Source organism: Dendroctonus ponderosae, unplaced genomic scaffold, assembly GCF_020466585.1.
Source record: "Dendroctonus ponderosae isolate FM_Combo_2020 unplaced genomic scaffold, Dpon_F_20191213v2 Dpon_F_20191213_6, whole genome shotgun sequence".
Lineage (NCBI taxonomy): Eukaryota > Metazoa > Arthropoda > Insecta > Coleoptera > Curculionidae > Dendroctonus > Dendroctonus ponderosae.
In genome coordinates, this window is record NW_026018814.1 from 12,200,250 (window position 1) to 12,223,321 (window position 23,072).

The 23,072-nt window shown below is 33.4% G+C and overlaps 4 protein-coding genes across 7 annotated transcripts in view; 2 read left to right on the forward strand and 2 right to left on the reverse strand.

Moving 5' to 3' along the window:
* Positions 1–1,318: 1,318 nt before the first annotated feature.
* LOC109535090 (G protein pathway suppressor 2) lies at positions 1,319–8,349 on the reverse strand. 3 transcript variants are annotated; one of them, XM_019900914.2, is made up of 7 exons: positions 7,763–8,349; positions 7,434–7,697; positions 5,221–5,409; positions 4,813–5,084; positions 3,950–3,997; positions 1,797–2,060; positions 1,319–1,597 (listed from the first exon to the last, which is right to left on the reverse strand). In XM_019900914.2, the coding sequence occupies exons 2-7, from the start codon at positions 7,625–7,627 to the stop codon at positions 1,479–1,481; spliced, it is 1,086 nt and encodes a 361-aa protein (XP_019756473.1). In that variant the 5' UTR covers positions 7,628–7,697; positions 7,763–8,349; the 3' UTR covers positions 1,319–1,478. The 3 variants fall into 3 exon arrangements, with proteins under 3 accessions (XP_019756473.1, XP_019756474.1, XP_048523132.1); XM_019900915.2 differs by having other exon boundaries at positions 1,797–2,048; positions 7,763–8,347; XM_048667175.1 differs by lacking the exon at positions 3,950–3,997 and having other exon boundaries at positions 1,797–2,048; positions 7,763–8,348.
* A 456-nt stretch (positions 8,350–8,805) lies between these two features.
* On the forward strand, positions 8,806–13,802 carry LOC109535089 (protein-cysteine N-palmitoyltransferase Rasp). Its single transcript, XM_019900913.2, has 6 exons — positions 8,806–9,122; positions 9,182–9,372; positions 12,040–12,573; positions 12,659–12,876; positions 12,940–13,271; positions 13,358–13,802. The coding sequence occupies exons 1-6, from the start codon at positions 9,014–9,016 to the stop codon at positions 13,450–13,452; spliced, it is 1,479 nt and encodes a 492-aa protein (XP_019756472.2). The 5' UTR covers positions 8,806–9,013; the 3' UTR covers positions 13,453–13,802.
* A 211-nt stretch (positions 13,803–14,013) lies between these two features.
* Positions 14,014–17,249, forward strand: LOC109535088 (dynein light chain Tctex-type 4-like). Of its 2 annotated transcripts, none has more exons than XM_048667178.1 (6): positions 14,014–14,393; positions 14,722–14,894; positions 14,952–15,100; positions 15,847–15,958; positions 16,796–16,989; positions 17,045–17,135. In XM_048667178.1, exons 1-6 carry the CDS (start codon positions 14,306–14,308, stop codon positions 17,058–17,060), a joined length of 732 nt encoding a protein of 243 aa, XP_048523135.1. In that variant the 5' UTR covers positions 14,014–14,305; the 3' UTR covers positions 17,061–17,135. The 2 variants fall into 2 exon arrangements, with proteins under 2 accessions (XP_048523135.1, XP_048523134.1); XM_048667177.1 differs by having other exon boundaries at positions 14,018–14,393; positions 17,038–17,249.
* A 3,982-nt stretch (positions 17,250–21,231) lies between these two features.
* LOC109535087 (acidic mammalian chitinase) overlaps positions 21,232–23,072 on the reverse strand; it is a 5,272-nt gene continuing 3,431 nt past the window's right edge. Inside the window, exons 5-7 of the mRNA XM_019900911.2 lie at positions 22,100–22,226; positions 21,638–21,823; positions 21,232–21,580 (exon numbers count right to left, since the gene is read on the reverse strand). Coding sequence (XP_019756470.1) covers positions 21,305–21,580; positions 21,638–21,823; positions 22,100–22,226 — 589 coding nt within the window. The 3' untranslated portion in view covers positions 21,232–21,304. The remainder of the gene's footprint in view (positions 21,581–21,637; positions 21,824–22,099; positions 22,227–23,072) is intronic.

The window sequence follows — 23,072 nt, forward strand, 5'->3', positions numbered from 1 at the left end:
AATCTTGTTGAATTTACCGTTTATCCTTGTCTATCTTATTGTCACTCTGCATGGTTACCGGAGTTTTTAATAATTACGAAGCAACAGGTATTTGCGCAATGCTAATTAGGCAGATTACCTTGAAAAACATTGCGGCCGTATTTCTGATATAGTTTTTTGGAAATTTCTGAGTTTTTAATAACAAATAATTTCTTTTATTATTTTTTCTGTACTCCTATAACAGCGCCAGACAACACCTCCAGAGGAATGACGCCAATTTTGAATCACCCTGTAGTTTCAAATCAAAAGCGGCAGCTTAGAATTACCTTTCTGGAAAAACGTAGATGCATCGGTTGACAAAAACTTTTTTAAAACAAAGGGACGTGCCTAATTTAGGTAAGGTAAATTTGGATCATTTTTTACAATAATATCAATCAATAATAATCTAAGTACAGCGTTTTTACGCCGCGATAACGCAACGCGATCATCCTCGACCTAACGCGACGCGATCACCATTAGATGCATGAGCTGAGATTGCTGAATTAATCGATACTGCTAGATAAATATTGCAGACTTGTATAAGAATATTCAGTCGCTAAAAACCTCAAAGTTGTTTGTGATTTTCAAAGCCCCACTGAAATACCTGCAGGAGGCATCATCTGCCTGGAACTTGTTCCATACTTAAGGTTAGAGGCAGCGTTTAAAGGCTCTAGCGATTGTGGTCTGGATCGAGCTAACAAGACTGAACGGGATTAAGCTACGGGTTCCGGCGACTTTGGTGCCTGCACACGAACCACAACTTTGAAGCGTGAAGTGCCACCATGTCGTTTCGGTACAAGCCAAATTAAGTATACCAATTCATCTGACGTTACCAGAATTTTGTCGCCCGTCTGCTTGATCCCGTTCAGTCCTGTGAGTTCGATCCAGGCCACAATCGCCAACGTATTTTAGACGCTGCGTCTAATTTTGAGAATGGAACAAGTTTCACAGAGACAAGGGATTATTTTCTCTGTCTCTGAAGTCTCTGAAGTTCCATCCTCGGCGACTGTCGCTCGCAGACGCTAGTAGCGGCTACAAAAAGTCGCTCGTGTGCGGGACTGTATTTAAAAGTATGAGTTTGTTTCATTTTCAGCGTAAAAACTGTCGCGCTACAACAATCGCCCGTCTGCGGGTGCCCTAGGGGTCAGTTACTTTTTAATGAAAATACTTTAAAGTAACGCAGATGAACAGTAAGGAAAAGTGCTTCTTTATGATCATCGCTTCTGATCGAAAAATGTCTTTTTTTAGATTCATTTGAATAAAAATTGCTTTTTTTTTAAGTTAAAAAAAACCTTTTAAGTAAGTGTATTACTATTTATATTAACAAGAATCTATAAGGGTATGTATATTCACACCACCCACCCCACGTAATACGCGATAAGAAAACGTATGACCCTTAATAGCCTTACGTAATTTAGGCAGGTTTCTAAATACAAGCGATATTTACGAGTGCCGATTGTCTAGTCTCGTTGGTAATTCTGATACATCTGCCTTGATTGCGCTGTGTACAAAGAAGCGGGAGCGGCTTGCTGATACTGTTGTTGCGTTCTTATCGGATAACCAGCTGTAATACTGCCCCCTGAAATTAAGATAAAAATATTTTAACGATACAAGCTCAAAATTTAGAAAATCCAGTAGTTTAACCAAATACAATGTATATTTATAATTTTTGTATTTAATTATATTAAAGATCTGTTGTGCTATTAAACGAAAATAACAACGGATTTTATCTTGATGATAATAATCAATTCAATCATAATGAAGTTGTGTATTCTTGCCTTTGGGTGGAGCCTGAGCCGGATTGATAGTTAGTCCGGAACCCGGATGAATAACATGGCTCTGCTGACTTGAAGCTGTTCTTAAGGTGGGATAATGTTCAGCAATTTTATGATCCATTTGAAAACTTTGTGGTCTCTGCTGATCATACATCGGCCGTCCTGCTTCTCTACTCAGTCCTGGATAAAACATCGAAATTTCCTGCGGTGCCACAGGATAAAACGCAGATGGTTGATTGGTATATTGCGGTACCTCTGAAATAAAATCTAATCACGTAGGATTCAAAATGAGAATTTCTAAATATTCAAAAGGACAGTAGATTGGGAAATGTGTTATAATGGTTTTTTGATTGATTACTCAGTCATAAATCCGTGGTACAAAAGCAGGTATTTTGCTGTCTCACAAGACCTATTAGTTTGACTAAACTTGTGATACACCCAAAACACCTGTGCCTGTGTCACGGAAATGTATGTTGTATTTATCAGTTTATTTCTGAACTTTTAAAAAAGTTTACGGTGATAATTAACACTATTTGAATGATACTCAATAGTACATATTTTGCTGGCCATGCATGACAAAATAGCGATCACTTGATAAATGATAAATGTGGATATTAAGAACAAAGATAGTCTTCACAAAAATCACGAAAGTAGTAAACAAGTCCAGCATGCAATAATATGTACTCACTACAAGTACTGAAGTATTCGTTTGTTCAAGAAAGTTTTGTCAAACAATAAATACCGACCTGCAGGTGAGGTAGTTGTGTATACTAACTCTGGTAAACCAATTTCATTTGCCAAATTTCGATGGGGTACCTAGAAAGATCCGTCTTTCCATGGTATCATTAGTGTTTTCTATTTTAAAGTATTCAATTTGAAATGGGTTCCACCCAAAAACACTTTTATATGCCTATTTATCAGGTACATAAACAATTCCAAACTCAGAAAACTGCGTTATATTATCACTTTAGAATCAATGTATCTTTTCTTCCCAATACCAAAATTTGAAAGCGCTGTCTTTCATTTCTTAAGCTCGGAATCATATGGTTCTTTGCATGTAATAAAATTGCACACAGCAGTATGTATTTTCAAATGGTAAAAGCCGTTAAAATATTACAAGTAAATACACTGTCCTGGAATATCGAAAACGCAAAGTTACGCCAGAACACTAGCAACTCAACTTTCTTATAGGAACTTTACGTCAGCATGTAAACCACATTTCATTCGTTCACAACCTCAACCGATCTTCGAAGTTTAGTTTTCATGAAACAATTATTAACTTACGAACAAATAAGAGTACTACAATTTTTTTTCTTAATCTACCTAGTCATCACGAATTTATTAGCAAAGTCTTAAGTCTCTAAAGATTTTATATCAAAGTCGTGTGACGTCCTTTTAAAGCGAGATTGTATCTTTAGCATGAGCAATGACCCTATTGTGAACGCGATTTTATATTGGAATCGTTGGAAAATGAAAAATATCAAATGAAAATACCTATTCGATTTTTTTCCATATGCAAACAGGGCCGTATTCACGAAATGATTAAACCGATGTGTTTCTCGTTGTCTTAAAATTGCTATAAGAAACTGAATTGGGTTTTGTATCTACTTTGATCGTAACGCCAATAAATAATATTGTAATTAAAAAAAACGACGTTTATCAAATAACATCCAATACAATAACATCCGAAAAATCAAAGCAACGATTTTTGGTTTACTAAATATTTATTGCAAAAGGAAATTCATGTGCTTTCCCAATTTTTCCCAATTGGTTTACACGAACAAAACTTTAACACGCGATTGGAATTCACTCTATTATGGGGCATTATGAGATCTTGAAATAGCATTGAAACTAAAGACGAAATCACAGAGGTCATAAACTTAATTCAAATCTCCCTTTTGGTCTTTTGAAAAACATGACCTGTGAAATTAACTCTTTAAGCATTGCCGCTTTTTTAAAAACACTCTTTTCAGATAGGCAATGTTAACTGGCTTATTTCAAACCGATTTGCACCTCCCAACAGGACTTAATAGCCTTTGATGAATACCAAATTGTAATTTAACGCCACAAAACAAAAGAAAGGCAGTCTGTGTTAGCAACACCAAAACCATTCCACAATGAGACACTGACCCAAAAACAAATACTTGAAAACTCACTGTTCCATAACACTGCTCGGACTAATTCGTTACGTCTACCATCATCCTCTGCAAACAGAAATTTACTTTAATTCAACTTAAAGTACTACAAAATAGTGCCATCCAATATTCGCTACAAAATAGCATGAAATACCAAACAGATCGGAATAACAAAATCTAAAAGTCCTTAAGGTGTACTTTAAACTCTTCAAGTTTCAGAAGGCATGCATAGTGAATACAATGCAATCAGTAGTGTTTAACATGCTTAAACTATACAGAAATTAGGTTGCATATTTTTAACTACATATTCTAACAGCAAAAGTTATATTCTAACTTTGTTCACAAGGTTCTAGCTAGGTGTCATATGAACCTACTTTAATTGGAACTGTGCTTGGGTTTTTGATGCAATTTCTTGTAATGCTGCTTGGTGTCCTAGTATACGTTAACTCACATATTTATGCTGATAATGCTTCAGATCATCATCAAGTAACTCGATAAAGTTTCCAAATTGAATAGGGAAAAATAGGAAATTATTAAAATTGAACGATCAAACGGGGCTTTAAACCTAGAAAAAATCAATTGGCATCAACAAAGCAGACCATATAATTTCGAATTTGACCTAAATATCATAAGTGAGAAAAAGTGTAGTGGAAATTGCAAAAAACTTTTGTCTTCATAAACTATTCGTGTTACATTTGATTGCAGAATACTCAGTTAAAATAATGCAACCGAATTTGGGGTAACCCTGTATATTCGAATACTAAGCCCTATAAAAAAAAACTACTAAGTACTCTACTACGCCTAATTAGTACTACCACGTAAGAAATTCACTTAACAGAAATGTCCGCAGATAAAGGTGTATAAACATGTATAAATAATCTTACTTGCTGTCGATCCCTGATACGAACTTGCTACTGCAACTGTGGGAGGTTTATAAGATGAATAAACTGGATGGTACATGGACACAGGCGCTTGAGGTGGAGGACTGGGGCTCCGCGGTCTTTTCACGGCAGTCTTGTAAATGGCAGGTTGCATCGGAGGAACAACTTGCTGCGCGATAGTTTGTATTCTGCCCGGAGGCTGTTGAATATAGAGCGTTTGAGGCATCTGAGGCACCATCTGTTGCAAGGACTGAATCTGAACCATATGTTGCTCACTAATAGAAATAACAATTTAAAATTACCACCAGCATCTGCAGTCGCTTAAATCGGGCTTGAAAATGTCTAGAAAACATTCAAGACTGTGCAACTAAACAAACTAAAGTAACTGCATTGCATTTGCGGTATTCTTACTTGGCATCTTTCTGTAACTGGCGCCTTCTATTGTCGTCTTCATTTAGAACTTTCTTTAGCTGCAAAAATAATTGGTGTTTTTCATCTTTCAACTGTTGCAGTTTGGCTTCAAGTTGTGAAATTTGCTCACGAGTCTCTCCTAGAGTCATTACATCTTGTTGTTCTCTTGCCTCCCGTTCCTTACGTAATCTGAATACAAAATCAAAGTTGATTATTTTGATAGTATGTAACATGATTTATATATATATGAAGTAGATGTATTTATTGAAAAGGGAAAACGGAGTATTAAACTGGATATTTACTGGTGGCTACGTTCTAAACTGTTTTACCTTCTGGAAAACTGTTCGATTATTGCATTGATTTTTGAAACATTGAGTTAGTAGTTTTGGAGGCTTGATTTTAAAGACCGAAAAAAACAACTACTAATTCAGCCAGGTACGTTGAGAGAACAAGTTCTTTAAGCAGCACTTTAGACAGAACAAGACAGCTTTCAAAAAATATATTTTTTTGTCTTTTAAATGAAGCTTTGAAACAACGAGGTTTACTAAGTTACTAAGTACATTAACATGAAGTGTATTTAAAAGAAACATGCATTGTGCAAAAATATCAATTTTTTACGGTTTAGTTCTCTAATGGCATATTTATGCTACAATGTCTTATTTGCCACATTAAACAATTATTTTGCAGTTCCTTTTTTGCAATGGAATAGGAGCTAAACCGTCGCACATCCCATTATTAAATTCCTAATTAACTAAGTTTTTGGTGTTTTGGGCTATTTCCAGTTTTTTAATTCTCAATTTTTCATTTAATTTTTATGTTTTATTTGTATATTTTTATTCAACGGGTTATTTGATCTATTTTTCTTCATTTAACAGATATTTTTTTACACATTTTCATGAATTTCAAATCTGCGCCAAAACTGCTTTTCYSATTCCCTTAGTTGTGGTCTAGATTATMTGTGGAAACAATGTTTACACATTTGTTAAACTTATTTAAAAAAACATCAATTACTTTCAAAAAGTATTTTGCATATAAAGAAAKATTATTTAAGACCAAACTTGCATATTTCTCTACATGTGTTAGCTATGTGCTCAGCCAAGTTTTATAACTTGGCAACTGTTTGTTAGTTGCCTGATTTACTTCTTCTTTACTTAGTTCTGATAAACTTTTCTTAATAACAATTTTCGATATTGTCAAAAATGAAAATACTTTATTCTTGAGCAAAATTCACATTTTCTAATATGACGAGGGCATTTTAGGTTTTGGCCCAAGCCGAACTATTTATGAAGAATAWTTTTTTTTCCATWAAATTAATAATAGTTATCCATGTGAACTGTAGTATTACTACTRTAGAGACACTGTATATGTWGGTATAACGTATAAATAKAAAATCCATTCTTACCARGGGTTTCCCACATGTCCAACTAGTCCTATTTAAGTAAAAAAATAATAAAAAAAGACAAAACTAAACAATTAATACAATGATTATCAACGTTGCCTTTAGATCAGTGTCGAAAATAAGTAAATATTAAATAGCATGAGATCCTAGATGGCATGCAACAATGAACATGTTAAAAATAAAATCTAAACTTTAGTAAAAACTTAATGATAATGAAAAAATATACAATTTTGTACGCCCCATCTTAATCTCAATTTCTTGTACATATATGGTTTTATAGGTATATTTCGTGTTTATTGTGAACAGGTGGTGTTCCGAAATAATTGTGAAAGTGTGTAAAATGTTTTTCAGCGAATTTTATGGTCAAATTACGATTTTTTTCCAATAAAACTGAGTTTCAGGTGCTATTTAAGTAAAAACACACAAAAAAAATGAAACTCCGCCAGGTATATGGGTCAGCACAACCAAGTTTTTTCTCTTGTTAAGGAGAATACCTTTGGCCTCAACTCAAATCATTCTGAATTAGGTTTTCTGTAACACGATGGCTGCTAACACGTTGGGGCAAGCTCAAAAGTAATGCGTTTCCAACTAATTGAGATTTTTGCTGTTTGTGCAAAAAAATCGTTGTTCGCAGATGTTTCTTCGGTTAAGCTGACTGACTGTTTTATGAAAATTTGTTCTAAGCGTGCCACTTATGTGCTGATTTTTTTAGATGAATTAGAAGCTGAAAACATGTGCAAATGATAATAGCATAAAGATGTTTGCGACCAAGTTAGTTCGTTCAAAACTGCCTGCAAGTAACTAAAACATTTACCTCTCTTCCTGTACCTCAGCTTCCCGTTCTTGTTTCTTCCTTGCCCGGTCTTTAAGTATATACGCTTTTAGAACTTTCCACATTTTCTGATCTCTGTCTTCACTTTTATCTTCCTCCTCTTGATTTTCTGCAGCTGAGTTTGCTGTAGAATTCGCATTTGTGTTAACACTGGTTTCTTCAACAGCTGCAGGCATTGTGCGTTCAAGTTTTTGAAGCAATATTGTCGGTACGGGAGTTGTTTATCAACGCTGAACTTTTTACCAACTAAAACAACAATTGTTTGTAAAATTAACAACTTGTTTAACCTTCTATTGGACTATGGAGATTACCTCACACTGCTAGTTAATAATCACTCAAGAATGTAAAATTACAATTATTAGTTAATTACACAACACTAATACTAAACACTCTACCAACACACATAAACATAAAAGGGTGTTTTTAGGAAATATTAAGGGCGGTGTACGATATACTAAGCAAGCTGCGCTGGTCACCGTGTAGTTATATATAGGTTAGGCCACTAGTAATAGTGTGAAAGTTACACACAGTTTCTTTGTAATATCGTAATTCAGCGTTGCTGAAAGAAAATTGGTGTGAAAACCCAAACAGTATTTGCCAAATGATATTTGAGCGATAAAAAACAGTGAGATGAACTATGAACTTTGACGTCCGACAATTAGTTATGGCGGGTCGGAACTGACCCGACCATAGAACGACCCGACACAGGGATCCGGATCAGAGACAAGACTTGCCTCTGTCCGGATCTTTGAAAAGACCCGACGGATCCGGATTTTGAAATTTTTCAAATACAGGTCTCGGACCTTAAGCGATCTTTTATATGTCTAGAAATAAAGCAGCGTGCAAATGCCGTACAACTTAGTTGTGATAGTATTACAACACTTACAAAAACTTTAGTGAATCAAATTTAATAAAAGAAAAAATATTTTTAATGAAAATGATAAAAATTATTGTTGATATTATAACTTTTATTTTATTTTTGAAAGCTCCGTTGACCCCAGACTGAGACTTGGGATCCGAATCTTTAAGAAGATCCGGATCTTTGAATTGACCCGACTTGCCGACCACTATCGACAAGTGACACGTTGTTATGACGACGACAGTGTTGCTTGACTTTTAGTCTTATAGGGATGTTTGATCTATGAGCAATATCATTAATGTATCACAAAGCGGCTTGCCATTTTATACAGATGTGATAACACTTTTAGTCTCAAATCGATATTTTTTTCAAAATTAATTTCTCATGTTCATAGTCATGCTATGGTTATAATTACCTAAGTATTTTATTTTGAATGCAGACACACTAAATTATACCATTTACATAAATATCAATAATTTTTGCCCACTTGACAACACTGTGTTTGCGTATTACAAAGTTAGGTCGACATACTCATTGTCGATAGCAGAATTACATTCAATAATGATTCAATATAAGTAAGGTTATCAGACTGAAAGACCGCAGAAAGTAAATATAAAATAGTAAACAAAATAGGAAAACATAACAATAATAAATTTTGAATGTCCCCAAATGGCCAAGCTCTATTGTATTGTTTTGTACTCTAATGGCCTTTACAATCAAACTTCAACGTTTTGAATCAAAATTCTGTTTGCTAGCATGGATTACTGTTGTTTTATACGTTATATACAAATTTACCATATCGTCTCAGTCATGTAAGTTACAATAAAATTAATATAGTTCTCAGGTAGCGTCTAATTTAAGAGTTTTGCAGATTTTCATTCATATCATGACCAGTATGGAGACTTTACTGAAGGCTGGGCGTTTCTCAATTTTCCAAACAGGGATATTGCGGATTTTGAATGGCAAAATATTAAATATTTTATCACTGCGATATATCCTATAATATTAATTTATTTGGGGTTGTCTGAAGCAGGAAGGTATTTGGCAATAAACAATATACAGGTAAGTCTTTAACCCTGTAAGTATGTAAGACCAATATTAAAAATAAAACATTACATAAAGTTTGGAGTTTTACTCATCTTAAGCTGAGCTAAATGAGCCCTTTGAATACAGGGTGATTCAAAATACATATGTAAGTATATATTCAGTTAGGCTGGCTAGTTTTCAACGATTGTCTGTGACTGCAAATTTGGAGTTTTAGACGAATTTCTCCGATGTTAATCCGAATTATTGATTTACCGATACACCCCCCGAATCGTGAGTTTCTCCTAGACCTTTCAATCTTTTCCTATTAACGGATGAAATTTCCTAAAAGATTTGCTAGTTGGGCGACGAAAAACAAGAGCGCTGCCATTTCCGAAAGGAGATAACATGACCAGATTATGTAGTGGTTTTTCCTAAATTTACATTGCAGTTTTTACGAATGTTTGGTTTTCGTCGCCCAACTAGCAAATCTTTTAGGAAATTTAATCCGTTAATAGGAAACGATTGAAAGGTCTAGGAGAAGCTCACGATTCGAGGGGTGTATCGGTAAATCAATAATTCGGATTAACATCGGAGAAATTCGTCTAAAAATCCATAAACTTGGCTAACGCCATCATATAAAATACAAAACTGCACATGCCAGCAGCATAAATGTTATCAAAGAAAATTTACAACCCTGGTTGCCACCTACTTCTACAAAGTAAAATACTGATCGGATCCAGACCGCTGAAATTTCCTAAATCTTTAATTTTCCTCCAAAAACTCAATGCCATTTATTGGCTTAAATTTGGAAGAACGTCCGAAAGTCTGGTGATAATCTTGATATGGATTTACAACCTGAAGGTCGCTGGACAGCCATAAAAACTGGAATAGTCGGATGGACCCTGGCCGCTGAAATTCCCTTGCACAAATCGTTTGGCAAAATAATTTGTTTAGTGTGTTAAATTTGGAAAAAAACAACGCAAAATCTAAATTAGTATACCAGATATATCACTTGCAGCCTATTAGAACGCTATCCGCTTGACCATCACAAAGCAATAAATAAGTTTCACCTATTTTTATGCGCTTTGGTCTGGATTCTTGACCTTTTTACCTTTAAACACCGCATAACGTTTAATTTACAACAGAAAGACAATTCAAGGTTTGCGCGCAACAGGACCTGAATTGGAAAAGTACAAAAAAAAACCTACTGGGGAAAACCTGACTATTCAGTTTTGAAACATGAGTGTAATTTAATCTAAGGTAAAATTAACAGAAAATCATCAATAATGACCCAAATGATCTTACATGACAATAAAAAGTGTAATTCACAATAGAACAACACTAAATTTACATTGATAAACTAAATGTCCATATTCGAACAATCCAATGTAGAAAACCTGGATAGTTAATGTTGAAAAACTTAATAAAAAGTAGTTAAAATATTAAAATGAGGACCATAATTTTTTAGAACTAGAACCGTTCAATTTTGGATGCATTCATAGAAAAAAACATCAGTAATGACGCAAATTACCTTACGCGACAATCAAAAGTGTAGTTCAGATTATGTTGTAAGATTTTATATAAAATCTCTGTAGAAATAAATTTATGAAACTCAATACAGAAACTCCCTCGTCGTTCCCCGTTGAAGGAATATTTAATACCCCAATATCATAAAATACTATAAATATATATGACTAAAACCATCTACATGGCAAATAGGGGCAAATAAATGCTAAACCGAAAGCTGCATTGTGACACCTGGAAAGAAAGGAAAACTTTTTTAGTATAACGGAAACTTAATCCAAAGCCCAATTAGTTGAGATCAACAAAGGAAAGAATGAGAGGTAGAGGATGGCATAAAACTTCACTTGCTCCTCGAAGAACTTAACTCAGTTCAAGTTAAGGGATTTATAGATGGGATTCGTGTTACCAGCTTACTACAAGCTGGCGCCCCATTCTCCATTTTCTACCCATTAATCCTCTAAAAGGATACACTACACTTGAACACACAATAAAGTTCCACACCAAATGCACTGAAAACTTGCACTTGCACAAAACCGCAAGACACAAAGGACCTGCGACCTACTACGTTAGATGCCCGTAAGATACTGAATATGTGTTCAGAGACAGCTTTCTGAAAAAATCTCATGATATAAAAAGGTTTACCGCATTCTAAAGGCACCGAACTTCAGAACTATTAAGATGATATAATCGTTTGCTTTATCGTCCCATCGTTTTACTTTGCTGTTCGATTTTAGTTATTTTTTATTATTGACAATGTTGTAGAAATTGCCAGCTCATACGGCAATATTTTCATAGACACATTTAACATTCCAACTTGTTTGGATGATCGCCATATACAAAATAGCTTTTTCACCCAAAGAAAAACATATCAGATCATGGGGCGGAATAGAATAATTTTGCTGATCGTGGCATTTCTGCTTTTTGTGTGGAGCGTTTTTATACTAAATAACACTTTGGGAATTCCAAAAGGATTTTCAATAAATTTCATTGCAATATTGAAAAATGATACTTCATTGAAAAATGAATAGAACTCCAGTAATTTCGCTGAACAAACATCTAGTTGAAAGATTGGACTACCTTTTTGTTACACATTGTAAAATTAAATAATTTTAAAACTCAAATCAGTATGTTTGGAAGGCCACCAACGGATAAAGTTGTAACTGATGATTTTTGTTTCAGTTTCACCAGTATTTTCAAATAGCATCCCCTGTGCTTTTCCTAACATATTCAATGGGATACAGAGTCACATTGCTCGCCCTGTTACAGCCAGCTATATTTCGTATTTCAATAGTAAACCGCAATACGATTTGCACATGGATATTGAATATCCTAAGCCTTGCTCTCATTGCTTTGTACAAGAAAATGTGCTCCCAAGAAGCTTTTTTAAAGTACATGGGTTTAAACGCTTTTGAGGCCTACATGCATATTTTGATGCTGTGCTGGATGAATTTAAAATGCACCAGTTATGCCCTTAATCACACGCCTAAACGACTTGAAGAATATCTGTCCTACTGCTTCTATTTGCCTACATTGTTTACGGGACCATTTATCGATTATGAGGATTTCATGAAGGTGCATATGCGAAAACCTGGAACTTTCAATTTGAGGATGAAAAAATTAATGCTTAATATTTTAAGGTGCCTCTTTTGGATGCTCTTTAGTGAGTTCTGGTTGCATTTCATTTATGTGAATGCAACATCATTTCAATTAGGGGTGAGTGCCTTATTATTGGTGAAATCAACCAAGTAATTACTTCTTTGCAAACGTGTTGTTTGAATTAATAAAAATGTACTTTCAGTTTGTAAAGTCGCTAGATCTGTCTAGTCTGTGCGGATACGGATATTCGATGGGTCAATTCTTTCACATCAAATATGTGGTTTTATATGGTTTGACTACCAGTGTGGCTTCATTTGAAGATATAAACGTCCCTACTTTCCCTAGATGCATAGGCAGAATTCATTTATATTCGGACATGTGGAAGTACTTTGATCCTGGATTATATAAATTTTTAAAAACGTATGTTCCAATTTATGGTTTATTAAGTGCATGCTAGAGTTTTAAAGCTTACGTGTATTTCAGATGTATATTTATTCCCGCTCAAAAATTGGGACTGGCAAAGCTGGGGGCATCGTTTCTGTGTTTCGCTTTTGTCTTTATTTGGCATGGTACCGAAGAGTACATCTTTGTGTGGGCTTTGCTCAATTTTACCGGTATTGTGTTGGAGAATTTAGCCAGCAATTGGTACAAAAGAACCTTGAGCTCGTGGTATTGGAAGAAGCTCTGCCCGAGCAGCCCACGAAGGACAAAATGCTTACTATCAGCTCCACTCTTGGCCATGTCTGCTTTGTCGAATTTTTACTTCTTTGCTGGAAAAGATGTGGGAGATATTTTCCTCTATACGATATTAAATGGTTAGTATAAAGATATTTATAAAATTTATTGTTGCTTGACAATTATTTGCCTAAAAACCATTTAAACCCGTTCGGTTTTATTTCAGAATCAGTTTTTAAGAAGGCCTTTATAGTGGCTGCACTTTATTTCTGCTGCGAAGTATCAACCGCCTTCCGAGATATTAATGCACACGCTCCTTGATTTATACTGATTAGTTAGAAGTAAAATTGATGTGTTTGACTGTGCTTTCATGTATTAAAGATTTATAGTTTCTAATCCAAGAATGTTTCAGTTTTCCTATTGATTGTATTTTGTTATTTGTATGTACTTTTTTTAAATCGCAAGCACGGTGAAAGAGCCTACGAATTATTTTCTACTCACGCTTGTCGTCAAATAACATTTTTCGCAATTTCATATATTATGAAATAAGACGGAATCTTAAAATCGGTGAATAATGTTCAAATTAATAGTTTTATTTTTAATGTATTTACTGAATAAGTTTATTCAATTGGTTTTGTCATGAGGTAAATATAATATAATTGCTAAATTGATTTGTTTTTTATTTTTCACGGTCCAGAATTTGCAGGAATTTTTGTCTGTTTTCAGTTATGAGTTTGCTAATACAGACGAACATCCAAAAAAAAAACGTTCGTTTGTATAATCGATGTCAACTTTTGATTTCAGACAAAAGTTGCGAAAATTGGTAAAAAATAATAAATCTGGCTCATTAGATCCATTAATGCGCGGTGAAATTTCTCAAGTAACACACTCGGAGAAAAGTATATGTAAATACTCAACATGAATTTTGAGCACTTACAACTTCAAACTGTTTGATAACAGAAATTAGTTCTATTCATACAAAAATCTTTTAGTACCGGCAAAAGTAATCTTATATTTGGCGTCCAAAGTCCAAAGTTTACAGAAACTATTATTATAAAGCAAAAATTTGATTTAAAAAATAATAAGTACCTGTGAAAAAAGTGAGAGTTCAAGCATTGCTTGAGATCTGCTATTTTTGAAACCATCAAAGTGATTGATTAAGATTTTGAAAGTCATGTCTGAACCCGAAGAGGACTCCGCTGCAGTGGCTCATCCAGAAGAAAATCCAACTGATGCTGATAAGCCTTCCGCGCCAACTACTGGTAAGTTTGCCAATGTATCCAATAAAAAAGCCGTGAAAAATAAAAAACTTGTACATTTTTTTACCTTTCACGCAGTAAACCCGTTTATTTACCACTTTAGTTGAACATACATTTGAAGTAAATTTCCCATTTGGCTGTTCATTCAAATTACTTAACATTAAAAATTAAGAAATACATATTTAAATAGACGTTTAAAAATCACCTACATGCCCTTAAACTATTGATGATTTAGAGATACTAAGTTGAAATGAACAGAATGTAAATAAGACGCATAAATGTTTCACTTGATTGTAATAATAACTTCCCCTGTTACGATCATCCTCGTTAGAAGAATCAGAAATCCCTTCCGAACAACCTTCAGAACCGGTGCCCGCTCCTTCTGAAAATCCTGAGGTGGAAAATGCTTCTGAGCAAATACAGCCGCCTCCACCTGAAGCACTTGCTCCAGAAAAGCCTCCTGATAGTAAGCCAGCTAATGAAGAGTCACGAAGACGTTCATCCGTTAGCATTTTCAAAAAACTTGTTAAACTAAAATATCTGACCTCAGTAGAATTTTAGATGAAAGCTTCAATAGATGTTACAGCTAGAACCATGTCGATTAATCAGGAGACATTTATGCCTCCTGAACTTGCTACTCCTGCTGGCTCAGTTGATAGAAGATTCAGTGGTCTCAGGCGGACAAGCCTTCCTTCTGGAGATGCAAGAAGGTAGGTAATTATAGTATCTAATGGAAAATGCGAATTTTTTTAATTTTGGTGGGAAACTACCTACTGGCCGAAGAGGTGTAATTGCAGACAATAACAATGAATTAGTTGTTATTTTATTAAAAAGCTGTTTTGTCCGTTTTCGAAATTATTAAAACTGAAAAAATAGGAAAAAACTTAGCAATTCGAATTTTCAATATTATGTCTACTGATTTCAGATTATATTTCTTTGTTTTCTAATTTATGTTTGCCCTGCTTATCATTATTCAAATTTATATTCATTCAAAAGATACATTTCACAAAGGTAAATTTCAACTATCGTGTTTTCCAGTTTTTCTTGAAAAATATCAGCCAACATTTTCTTTTAAACTTAGATGTAAAGAAAATAGTTGTATAACAATAAGAAAGCATCATAATAGAAAATCTGAACTAAAAAACGGAAAAAGAAATTTCCTAGTTATCGTATATTACGAAGTAAAGCGTAATAGAAAATAAAATTATTACTTAAGTGTCAAATATTCTATTTTTTTTCAAGACATTCTATGAGAAATAAACTAGCACTTTTATAAATTGAACACGTTTTTTACAATTTAATCAACTTCAATACATTTACCAGTTTTCTCTGGATCCTGGATAAGATAGAAATTAAAGAAAATACGATTTTCTTTTCCTCTCTGGTTCTTCCTATGTTGTTGCCTTTTGAGATTCGAAACGGTCTGTACAAAATACCTTTAATTAATTTTATCTAGATCTAGTATTGCTCGAAAATCAAAATTTGGCGGGCTGAGTAGCAAAGCTCGAATGGTATTAGGAAGCATCGTCGACATTAAAAGTAACACTGTGGAGGGATACGATAAAAAGGCAAGTATGGATTTTTGCCCCAATATAGGTCGCTAACACACAAACCAACTTTCCTTGATCGAAATTTGATCGACAACACATATTTTGTACCATCTGGTGCCCTCATAAAGCCGTCCATCGATTTGCTTCGGAAATCTAGTCTATATCCGTAAGAATTTGTCTCGTCTTTCTTGGGAAAGGAAAACTATGAACTGTCTTCTATCATAACTGGAAGGTTGAAAGTTCCACTAAATACTGTGTGTGTAACAGAACTGAAACTTGCTGAGAAGTTACATTTTTTTTCGAAAATAACGATGAGTACCTATTCTCTGCTGGGGAATAGCAATGAGGTAAGGATACGATTTTAAACTCCTGATGTTCATTTTGTATTCATAGAATCCGTATTCATTTATAAGTAGGTATTGAAAGTGTCCGATTTAAATACTTTAAATATTTAAGAAGCATATAAATGTATGTTGAGTTTTCATGCGTAGTAGCTGAATTTTCTAAATTAATAGAGCTAGATAGTCGGTTATAATAGGAAATGTTTGCACATTTGTGAGCTGAGTCTTTTTGGGTTTTTTGAGCTTTAATAGATAATTACGAAGTAGCGAAATGGCTAGAAAAATTGAAGCGCCTATAGTTAATTAATTATCGATTATATCTAAAATGTCTTACGGCAAATGTGGATAATCGTTCTGCGATGTGGCAGAGTAGATAACTTTCTTGAAAAGGGGTGACTTTTAAGATGGGATAGAAAATCACATTTTTGTAAACCTATAAACTAGTACAATTGTAACCTTTTCGAATAATATTCTATAGCGAATCTCAAAAGAAATGTAATTATTTTCATCATAGGCTGCAAAATATCAAAACACCTATAAAATGGAATCGGAAAAACCGTTCAATCCTGAAAAAGTAGACAAAATCCTCGAAGAAGTAATGCAAGAGGTAATGGAAAATCTTCAGTACGATCCCGAAAAATGTGCAGCGACTGCAAAATATGCCTCTACTCAAATTAGAAGCAAAGTTAAACAATTAGAGTTCGACAGGTATTATTATCCCAGATAATTGAAAGAAGGATTAAGACATGATTGTAGGTATAAGGTGGTATGCATTGTGACCATCGGAGAAAAAAATTCGCAAGACGTGTACGCGACCTGCAGGTTTCTTTGGGATCCGGAAAAAGACAGATACTCCTTTTATTCCTTGGAAAACACGCATGTCTATGCAATTGCCTTGTGTTTTGGGCTGTATTATGAATGAAAGCATGCGTATTTTATTTTTATTATTATAATTAGTTTGTGGTCGACTTCTAGTTTTGTTGAGTGTTTATTTGGAATTCGGTTTGTAGGACTTTTTGCAGTTTTATTAACAATCGTTTTGCGAATTCATCTATTGGACAGCGAAGGATCACTTGCCAAGTAGATCAAAACTGAGCTATTGGGAAAAGTAGGAAATAATTAAAACTGCATATATAAGCACGACAGTTAAGTGTTCCGAAATCAATACTTTTACGTTCAATATCGGAAATTTTAGAATCGAAAAAATATAGTTCTATTTGTGTTTCAATGGACATTAAATGGAATCATAACTTTCAAATAAATACTTACCTTCAGTACATCAAAGATTCCGGATAATTTACAAAAAAATGTTATAGTAAATAGTTGATTAGATTGACTCACTTTGGAGCTGCAAAATGAGAAAAATTGTGTTTATCTTAAGTCTTCTTTATACAAGCTGTTGTTTAGAATGGTAGGTAAGATATGTAAAGCTAAATGTGTTGTTCTACTTCATATATGTATGCGTCAGCTCACTGATTGTGGTGTGGAGGTGAATTCTTTAGAACCACAATAAAAAAATAAGTATAAAATAAAGAGTAACGGTGTAAAAAATCGTTACATTTGAAATATAAATTTTGCTTAAAACCCTCTACATAATGTTAATGGTCAAATGCGAAAAGAAAACCGACGTGTCTTCTTTGAAGCATTGGGGTGATTTATATCTACGTTTACTTTACGTTTGACTCTTTTTGACTTCTTTTTGTGAATCTTTGCAACCAATTTTCTTGCTGGAATGTTGAATTTCAGGCATTTAAAATGTTGTTAATTATATTATTCTGTATTATATTCGTGTTTTGTCTGGTATTTTTGTATTATGTCTTGTACTATTAGTTTTTCTTTGTTGGAGATCTGATGGGTCATTCGCAAAATGTATTTCACATTTTCTGTGGCAATAAATAACATTTTTATTTTATTTGAATTTATTTCATTTACATCTCGGTGAAAAAACTTTGGTACAGGAAAAGTAGTTTGGTGAGTTGAGAAAAATTTCTTAAAGCCACGTTTTATAACATGTTTCTTTGGGCTCAATTAAATGTTCATATCTACATATAACATATTTTTTAGAAATAATTAAAGATACATTTATAGAAATCATTTGCTATTAAGAGACACTAACAAGAATATAAAATATATTTTTAGAGCAGAACGTTTGAAACGCTAAGCTTAACTTAGAAAATCTACTGGATAGTTGCCGTGGATTAAAAAGTAGGCGCATTTCATATTATGTTTCTTTGTTTTTTAATGTCTCTTTGCACTGCGTATCATTAATATTGAATCAAAAGATAAGTTGCACAAAGGCGAAGTCCGAGGATCTGGTTGTTTTGGAAGCAATTCTATGAAGAATGAAAACAGCAAATGAATAAATTTGGAATTATCAGAAAGTGAACATGTTTTTTTTTTATAATTTCACCAACATTAATAGGTAGACTTGCGAGTATTCTCTAGATCGTAGACAAGATTAAGATTAAAGGGAATTACATTTTCTTCACCTTTCTGCTTCTTACGTGTTTTTAGCCTTTTTGAGATGTTAAACGTTCTATATAAAAATACTTAATTTATTTTATCTAAATTAAAAGAGCTAGAAAGTCTACTAGATAACGAACAATTTGCAGATTGATCACGGGAGTTGAAGTTTTTGAGAAAATTCAGAGCTTACATATATTTTCCAAATTGCAAAATTAAAATTGGAAAAATTAGCAATGAATATCAAAAATGTGTTGAGACAATGTAGATAATAATTTTGCAAATATGGCAAAGTAGATATTCTTTTTAAAAACGAGTTGTTCTTAAGATTTGATACAAAATCACATTGCAACATTTTTCAAGAATATTCTTTAGCAAATCTCAAAAAAAGTAATTATTTTCATCGCCGGTTGCAAAAAATCAAAACACCTATAAAATGGAATCGGGAAAAGCGTTTAATCCAGAAAAATAAACAAAATCCTGGAAGAAGTAATGCAAGTAATGGAAAACCTTCTGTACGATCCCGAAAAATGAGCATCGACTGCAAAATATGCCTCCACTTAAACTAGAAGCAAAGTTCAAATTAGAAACAATTAGAGTTCGACGTTTATTACTATCCCAGATGATTAGGCGAATGATTATGAAATTATTTTAGGTATAACGTCGTATGTAGTGTGAGCATCTGCGAAAAAAATTTGCAAGTCGCAAAAACAGATACTCCTTTTGTTTCATGTAAAACACTCATGACTATGCAATTGCCTTGTGTTTTGTGCTGTATTACAAATGCGTATTTTATCTTTATTATTATAATAAGTTTGTAGTCGATTTCTCGTTTTGTCCAGTAGATAGTTATTTGTAAATCAGTTTTCAAGATATTTTGCACCTTTATTAACAACAGTTTTGCGAATAAATCTATTGGACAGCGAAGGATGTGCTATCTGAACTGAGCTAATGATAAAGGTAGGAAATAATTAAAACTCCATTTGATTACATATAAGCAGTTAACTCTAAAATAAAAATTTTGCAAATATTTACCTCTGCTAATACCCTGTACGTGTGACCTGTTAATGGTCAAATACGAAGAGAAAACTAATGTTTATTCCATGAAGTATTGATTTTTTATAGACATTTCTGACGGTTTTACAAAAAAATATATGCTTGCTTACTTTTAAGTATGAAACATATTATTTATTTTTAGCACATTTTTCTCTCCTTTTAACTTCTTTTTAAGAAGCTGCAGAGCTTCTTAAAAAGAATGCCCCCCAACTTCCTTGCTGGAATGTTGGGGGGCATTTAACATTTTGTTAATTATATTGGCCTCTATTGTGTATTGTGCTCGCGTTTTGTAATGGTTGGTGGTTTTTTTTTGTATTTTACCTGGGTTCATGTGTGTCATTTGCAAAATATATTTCAAATTTTCTGTGGCAATAAAGCATATTTTGATTTTGTTTGATTTCATTGACATTTCAGTGGAAAATATAAGAAAACGACTTTGTCTTTAAGTCCTTTAATAACCTGAAATGTTGGAAATTCAAACGAGTCTTTTGAAAGAGAAATTTGGCTGAGAATGACTAAAATTTTGAACACATTTTATAAAATGTTTCCTTTAGTTCAATTAAATGTTCATAACTGCATATGAAATAATTATTTAGAACGAACTAAAATTAAATGTAAAGAAATAATTTAGTTTTATGTTATTATAAAACATTAACCCAATATTATAATTTTATTAGAAGATTATAATTAAGATTATAATTAAGAGACTAAAGACTATTGAAAAATAGCTTTAGATTTGAGACGTAACCGTTTTATGCAGCTCTAAACAATTAAATTTTCCAATCGGCTTGTAGAATGTTGTAAATGTGTATAAATTAATGTATGTGTTGTCTACGTAAAAGGTTTTAACAAGTCTTCAGATCTATAACTCAGAAACATTGGATGAATCAGTTCACCAGCTTACTGCTKACTGTATCCACTTTTCCACGTCACTAATTTAAATCAATCAAGTAGTAGTTCTAAAAGSAAAATGAACATTTTACGTAACAAAAAGATTGCCACCATCTCGGAACTTTTCGATCTTTTAAGAAATCTTAAGAATCTTTATTCCAKGGCTCATTCCAAACTCAGCTTTAACCTTATTTTAAGTAGCTTATYATCATCCATGTTAGGCCGATTTGGTTTGCACATTTYCGATTAACAAAATCTTCGTTGCTGGAATCCTGAACTTTATTAGCATYAWTGTATGAGATCAATAAGCGGATCACTTGCATTTAGTTTTATTATTATGTYATTTACTTGTGTTAGTSGCACATTTTTGCTTTTTCGAATTGACCGTTTTTCAATTTTCCCCTGAAAATMATTTAACTTATCAACCGCAGGTCGTTTGTTTAGTTCAAAATGGATCGCATTTCTAAAATGTATCCTCTACTTTTTTTAAATATGTTTTTTTTTTATTTGCAACTTTCCTTACGAAATAATACAAAAATATAAACTTTATTCAWCCGACAGTTCTGTAATCAACTTCTCCTAAATTATTACATCAACATTCCAGCAAATCCTCTTAATTRTCAGCTTTCATTTTGTAACCGCGAGTTTTCAAATGGCTGTGAATGTTGTTGATAAGAGGGTAAGTCCCTTCGCCGCAATAACCAGTGAAGTCGTCAGTATCAAAGCTCCACACCATGAAACCACCTAAGTTCTTCTCCAGAGCATAATCCACTTTAATACCAATTGACTTTTCGTTGTCGTAACCGATCCATTGGTCGCCAATCACTAAATGTGGTACTTTTTGCACGTCGTCCCAAATGTCTTCAGCGTTTGGATATGTTTCGCAAATCTGTTAATATTAACAGAGCTTTAAAGAAATATCTGCTTATGGTCTCGAAAAGCTTACCTCGTTGTACCCTAAAACTCCCAAGCTTCTCGTGTAAGGGCCAGCAAGACCACCTTCTGTAATATTTGCATAAAGGGAGGCGTTAGAAGGATCAGCCAAGGTAAATGTTCTGGCGTATGTGGCGATTCCAAAGTTCATCTTGGCTGGATCGGCACCAGATGATATCCAGTATTTCACACCGTCATCCTAACAATTTAATTTAATTAGCAATCGATTATGAGAACAAAGTACATTTAACCAAGACTCCAGGTTTAAGACAAACAAGGCTAATAACTATTATGATTATGGTGGTAGTTGAAATACTTAGTACTAGTTGAGAAGAAAATCTTGGAGTTTTAGGTAAATTGATTAAATGGTGACAATAAAAATATACCAAGCACATTAAGCAGATGTAGAAGCTGCTAAAGAAAATAACAAGAAAAGGAAAAGGAAATTCAGCTTTTCTCAGTAAAGTTAACTTACGATATTCCAGTCTGAGTTGTTGTATAAAGCATCGATTTCACTCGAGTACAGAAGAGTGTGATGACCAACATAATCATCAAACGCACCGTGAAAATCATAGGCCATTACGTTGATAAAGTCTAGAATTCTAAAACAGAATGTTATAAAATATTTTCAATTGATAAAATACAAATTTTCTGTTTTTGGCTATTTGTGTTCTCTTCTCTTCTGACTAAAGAACTGAAAAAGTGTTTGTTTTCATTTCAATCAAAATTAATATGAATTAAATGCAAAACTGGAGCTTTTCGTAGAACTTATTATATTTAGTCAAAAAAAATTATATTAATAATATTATATTATACAGTGTGTCCAGTATRAAATGATGTACATGGGGATATTGGAAACCGTTAATGATACAGAGTGCACCAAATGGAAAAAAGTTGCGCAATCAAGTGCCTATAAATAATCTGTCATCAACTTTTTTGAACTCGGAATAGCAACGGATATACAGGGAAAAAAAGAAAAAAGTGCGTTTTATAAAATCTTTTATACCGTGTTTATTATAAAGAAATGAGCGTGAATTTGAAAATGAAGTAAAAAATAATCTAGGCCCACTATGTTCAATGAGGCCGAAGTCAACTATTGTTTTTCTTATGGGCGCCATATTGAATTTCTGCATTTTTAAATTCCCCTTTAAATATGCTCTTCACCCATGTATAACATGATTATGTTCGGTCAAGATAAATAATTAAAATTAACAAAATTAAGATTTTATGGTAGTAGGCATTGATGTTTCCTTTAATTACGCTGTTATAGAAGGTTAACAGAATTACCCCAGAAATGATCAGAAAATCCTGTGAAGCAGTAATGAGAGTTGTGGTTGCGAGAAAACGGTGGCTTATTTGAACACCTACTTTAATCCTAAAATGTTACTTGTTCTTTTGCAGTGTTCGATGTATGATCAATAATAATTTAAAGTAATAATTAATGGAAA